Source organism: Neolamprologus multifasciatus, chromosome 7 (assembly GCF_963576455.1).
Source record: "Neolamprologus multifasciatus chromosome 7, fNeoMul1.2, whole genome shotgun sequence".
Classification (NCBI taxonomy): domain Eukaryota; kingdom Metazoa; phylum Chordata; class Actinopteri; order Cichliformes; family Cichlidae; genus Neolamprologus; species Neolamprologus multifasciatus.
This window is the reverse complement of record NC_140445.1, coordinates 32,168,850-32,174,849: the sequence shown is the minus strand read 5'-3', so window position 1 is coordinate 32,174,849 and position 6,000 is coordinate 32,168,850. Positions and strand designations below refer to the sequence as shown.

The 6,000-nt window shown below is 39.4% G+C and overlaps 1 protein-coding gene across 5 annotated transcripts in view; it reads right to left on the bottom strand.

Moving 5' to 3' along the window:
* Positions 1 to 693: 693 nt before the first annotated feature.
* The window catches only part of rxraa (retinoid X receptor, alpha a), a 106,748-nt gene continuing 101,441 nt past the window's right edge, over positions 694 to 6,000 (bottom strand). For all 5 annotated transcript variants that reach the window (XM_085165929.1, XM_085165925.1, XM_085165924.1 and 2 more), the window contains exons 10-11: positions 5,004 to 5,109; positions 694 to 4,096 (exon numbers count right to left, since the gene is read on the bottom strand). In XM_085165929.1, the coding sequence (XP_085022055.1) occupies positions 3,949 to 4,096; positions 5,004 to 5,109 (254 nt within the window). In that variant the 3' untranslated portion in view covers positions 694 to 3,948. The remainder of the gene's footprint in view (positions 4,097 to 5,003; positions 5,110 to 6,000) is intronic.

The window sequence follows — 6,000 nt, the reverse complement described above, 5'->3', positions numbered from 1 at the left end:
AAGAACACCTGCCGTGAAACCGTTTGGTCTGAATCACTCGTCTCCTTCTTTCAATGTTGGAAATCCTTAAGGAATAGAGCTGTCGATATATATATTTATAAATATATACACATATACATATTAACAAAATATAGCATTCAATGAAGGTAATCATTCTTTGCAGGTGACCATTTCTTTCTTGTCAAGATCGATTTATGGCTTAAGATAGCTGCTGTCACTAATCACAGTAGAAGGAGACATCGGACTCAAAAGAACAGGAGAATAATCGTTTTAACACTTGGGTCACCCGGTTGGAAAACGAGCATTGGATTGTTTTATCATCTGCTTTTCTTGATGAAAATCAGCCTCTAAAAATAGTTTCCTCTGAAAATGTATGAACGTTTTTGATTTAACAGACAAACAAGTATGTATATATAGATGTATATCTACATATATATATATATTTTTTTCAATAGTATAAATACTGTAAGCTCAAGCTGGCAGTCAATACTGTCACATGGATAGGTTGTAATATTCAGGCCACCTCAATGAAAATGGAGAATAAGAATCAAACACAAAGCCAATAGGTCTTTTTGACGTTATTGCTACTTTACTCAGTTTTAATAAGCACAGATACTGAGGTTTTGTCTGAGCCAAAGGAATATTGATGATAGTAATGCGGTTAGAAAGTGCCTTCTTTTTGTTAACAACAAAAACAACAACAACAACGACAACAACGACAACAAAAATTCAAGTTATGTTGCAGCGCTCTTTCTCTTCCACTAGAAGGAGCTCGCAGCTCTTAAACTGCTACTACATCCCTCCCTTTCCTCTTACCCAAACTTCTCCCTCACCCAAAGTAAACCTTGCAGTCCTGCTTGAGCTGTATAGCATCTGACATTTCAGAGCCAGCGTGTATGAACTGACTTTTTGATTTTTTTCATCGTAAGACAAAAGAGATCATTGGCCATCTGGGGGATCAGTTTCACAGAGGTGGAATGACATTTACAAGTTCTCTCCCAGCGCGTGCTATTTATTATAAAACTAGCACCAAATAATGATGAAAAACTGACATACGGACATTTTACAGAATGGTTTGTTTTTTTTTCTGAGTCAGAAATCTATGGAGTCTTGATGACCCTCAAAGCATGATTACAATTGATTAATGTGCTAATAAACTCAACATCAGTAGCTGACAGCTAAACTAAGCTCCGATTGCTTCCCACGAGTTTCATTTTTCATAAACCAACTGCGAGGCTGGATATGATGAAATATACATGAAACACCAGCTGATTAAAAAAAATTGTTTTATCATTTTAAGCATGGATTTTATTTCATACGCTTAATTTACTTACATTTTCAGTGCAATTCAGATTTTCATTTATCCATTACTATCAAGCAAATTATGTTCAAAGGGCACACTCTCAAGACTCCATACATTTCCTCAGACCCCATTAAAAATCTGACTTTTATCAAAATGTAATGAAAACACAGTGCTCGGGTTTCTTTTTTTTCTTCTTTTGTTTCCCAGGTTCAGATAGTGTAAAGGTGCTTATGAAAGAGTAGCAAAGATGCAGATATAGAAAGAAAATCCTATTTAAATCTTTTTAACCGTCATAAGTATTATTATTATCTGCAGTAGCAAAGCTGGTGTTTTTTTTTTTTTTAATTTTGTTTTTTACACTTGGTGAGTTTGTTTGAAATCCTGGTGACACCTGCTGTAGTGTGACCTATCACAAAGTTTAGGTTTGAGTACTTTCGCTGGTGCTTATATGTCCTTCTGTTTCTGGGCAGATTTTTGTCATCGAGGGTTACCATGTCAGAATTTGTTTTAGCCCTTACTTATAATGGCCACATTTACTTGAGAGGCTTTGCCTTTTTACCAGGCCACTGCTGTAAAGAGCAGTTGTCTTTTAATAACTTGCCTGGTTAAATACAAGTTTGAGTTCATTTCAATCAAATGTGAGTAAACCAGAGCTAAATAACCCCTAAATATCTTTAAAAAAACAACAACAAAACCCTTGGTATTATTTTCTCCTGTCAGTAAAAAACTTGCAGTGGACCCACATTTGACAAACACATTTCTTTAAAAGATCTCAGATCTGTGGACAATCTTTGGAAATGCAATTGATGCATAGTTTTGCAGCAGCTGCAGCATTTACAGAAAAGCAGAGGAGGGGGGAGAAAGCAGAATATGGGCATAAAGCATATTTATACACAACATGTATATATGTAGAAACATGGATATTTAACATTTCAGTTCAACTTATACGACACTTGGTTGTCCAGAGAAGTGCAGAGAGAGCGAGTGTGTATGTGTGTGTGTGTGTCCCTCTGAGGTGTTAAACAATTGTGGCGTTCCTGATTGGGTTGGGGCCAGAGTCCACCTCAGAGGTCAATTACATCGACATCAGCTCTCTGTTTAGAAACCCGACTCCACAGTCATGAGGTTAAGTGCCAAGTAACAAACAAACAAACAAATAATGGCTCCTGCTGCAACAGCAACAAGTACATCTCTCACATACTGTATATGGTCTAATCCTAAATGGGTATCAAGAACCGAAGGTCCGAAGGATGGAGGCAGAGGTAAATTGTGCATTGCTGTCGTTAAAAGTGAAAACTGAAAATAACGTCAACACTGTTTCTGTACAGGTAGATATGAGGTGTTTTGAAAAGCTAATACCCGCTGTGTTGAGCAGAGTGTGGAGGTGTAAATGGTGTGCTGGAATTCACATGAAAGGCGAGGTGGAGAAGGTGGAGAATGGACGATAAGGAGCTAAGAGCCTGGCAAAACTAGGACGTTTACCCACAGTGTGAGTGTGCACAAACTTTCCAGGCGTCTAAGCTTGTCGTGATGAAGGCCAAATGTTGGAAATGTTACTTTCCAAAATATATGTTGTTCCTCCGTGTGCTGGTAGCCTTTCAGAGCATCCAGTGGGCTGTAAAGCTTAAAGTTGGGTACTGTAAAACAGCCTGAATGGTCCTGTGTGTAGATTGTACATAACAAACTTTCCCAACTCTCTGTCGAGCAATACGCGAACTGAAGGGTTGATAAGTGGACTACCACAACATCCTCCCCAGTGTTGCACAGTGTTTAGAGTAAGACATGGTTGTATTTGTTGGAATTGGGCAGAGACCTGAGGGTTTTGAGCTCTTGCAACCTTGTTAACCCACCTCTGAATTCTCCAGAAAGCTCACACATTGAAAAAAGAACACAGCTAGTGCAAGACCTGACGTGCTTAGTTGAGTCAGGCAGGAACAGACAAGTTCCTTTAAGCAGACTTATTTCCCCGAACCAGCCCGCCCCTCTTAATTAAGTTCAGCCATGAAAGACAGTGAGGGCTCAGGTCCAAGTCTAAACAGCCCAAGGCTCTCAAGAGCCCACGATTGTCCCAATCACAACGTTGAGTGTCCAATTATGACATCATTACTGTTCAATATGTGTGTGTATATATATATATATATATATATATATATATATATATATACACACACATACACACACACACACATATGCAAGAGCAACTCTGTCTTTATGTGTTAAAACCTGATCATCTCGGCTTTTTCTTGTCAAGGTGTAGGAAAAGCGATGATGAAAACAATGGCTCAATATGTTTCTTTTGTCCTCTGTCCGTCCTCATTTCAGTCCACCGTTGTCACTCGTCTTGCTGCGTGGTTTTCATATATAATATTTCTTATTCGTATTTATATTTTTTACAAGGTATAAAACAGACCCATGGGCGTGACGGATTCATTGTTTGAAAACATCTAAGCGAGGCGAGGGGTAGAAGGGACAGAGGAGGAGAAAAAGAGGGAGGAAGGGGGAGGTTCTCCATCCAAGGCTGTCTTGTGATTTGTCCCTTGCTGGAGATTCTTTAAAAAAAAAAAAAAAAAAGAGGCCCCCCTCTTGATCCAAGGCTGATGAGGAGGGTTTGGTGGAGGTAAAGAGGGTTCAACCCCTCACCTCTATTATGTCATTTGATGTGGGGCTTCTAGCATCTCCATAAGGAAGGTGTCAATGGGCGTGTCGCCGATGAGCTTGAAGAAGAACAAGTGCTCTAGACACTTAAGACCGATGGAGCGCAGTGCAGGCAATCGCAGCAACAGCTTAGCAAATCTGTCACAACACAAAACAAGAACTTAGCACAGGATGAAAAGCTGAAATAATTTTAAAGTATTTCTAAGCTTGCAGTTTCAGAGGCATTAGTTTTGGCATAAATATGCACCTTGTCATAGGCAGACGCTCATCCATCCAGCTGCAAGTTATGATTTAAGAGAACTGGTGATGCTTGCACACACAGGCCTCACATTAAATATAAGACTAAGAAAAACCTAACTGTTTTGAGCAAATGGCAAAACTTCAGTGCAAAACTATCACACAATAATAATTTTAATAGTTTTTTATGCAGCTGTAGATGGGTTTCAGCAAACTTTCAAGCTGAAAATAGCCACGAATAAGCCACAGATGTGCCAGAAACTGCAATTCCTGAAACAACCACTTAAGGCTGATTCCAAAAGCTAACCAGTCCCCATATACCCTCATGATAACATGCCCAACATGTTTGCAACCAAATGTAGCAAATATCTATACCCCCCTTGTTTTTGATGACCAAAATTGCCATCCCATTAAAAAAACACAATGAATTAGTATAACATAAATCAAGCTTATAACATAAGTTAAAACATCATCTACTGTATCAACTCAACTAATATGGTCACATTTGGCTTAAAAAAATCCAGAAATTCTGTCAATGATTCATATACCAATTCACAACATCAATTTTTGATATACAGTCTATGTCAAAACTGATAACACGGTGAACTCAAAGCTACTGATAAAACACATTTCTTGTGTGGATGTACTTCAAGCTTTTTTCTTTGACTTCTACCTCATGAGAGGCTGTCTGGGTTGAGACTTTAAATATTAATAACAGCTGCAACAATAAAACACACTCGTGCTCTTGATTTTCTCAGTACCGCAAACTGGTAATGTAACAATAAGGGCTCGGTGTTTATGATCTTACCTGCCAGGCTGCTCTGGGTATTTCTGTTTGCAGTAGGCCTCTAAAGACGCGTAGACTTTCTCTCTCAGAGCTTCTACTTCGCCTGGGTTGGACAGACCTTTAGAGTCTGCGGAGAGTGGCAGAAAGAACAAAAGAATTCACTACACCACGTGGCTAGGCTGTGCTGCTGTTATTTGTACACAACTGGACATTCTTCTTCTTCACTATAAAAAGAAAATAACCCCAAAGAAGTAAACAAGTAGGCGTGAAAAAGCTTTCAAATCTGCACTTGTGCCCAGTGGAAAAACTAGCATACCTCAATATGGAAAAGCATCTCCACATTCTGGGCTAGTCCAATTAAGACCGCAATTCTCAAGCTGCACCAATTTAAGCTTCACTGGACTCATCTTTGATTAACATTTCTGACGAACAAAGCATTGTGAAGTTGACAAACAATGAATGTACATTGGTTGTTAATGGCTTGACCAGATCACACAGTGTGGGAAAGAAAAGGACTGAGGGCCATTTTTGCCTTGCTGTTCCCTCCACCCCTACCGCCGTATGTTTTTTTCCAGTCAGTGTAGTCTTGCAAACCCCTAATTAACAAGGAATCAGGCGGAAAAGTGAACAGGGGCCAGTGGGTCTGGGTATGGCCTGAACAAAATGTGAAACACAGAGGATCAGTGTGTCCGGGGTGAGCAGATCCGCAGAGCCCCAGAGAGATTCAGGGAGCCTCCCTTACTGAGTCACTAAAAACCTGGGTCACATTCATGGGTTAGTTCAGTCCACTTAGATTCCATTTGGATAAGGTTTAAATACAGAACAGCACACTCATAGCAGAAGTGCCTTGGCAAGACACGGGCCTCAATTAAAGAGTGCACTCTTTCTTTGGACCTTTGCGGGGGAATGTAGTAAAATTTACACAAGGTTGTCAAATTACAAAATAAATGAGAATTCATCAATTTCAAGTAAAAATGGTGCTTTTTTTGAAGTCTTGAGAGAATCAAGGTCAACTCAA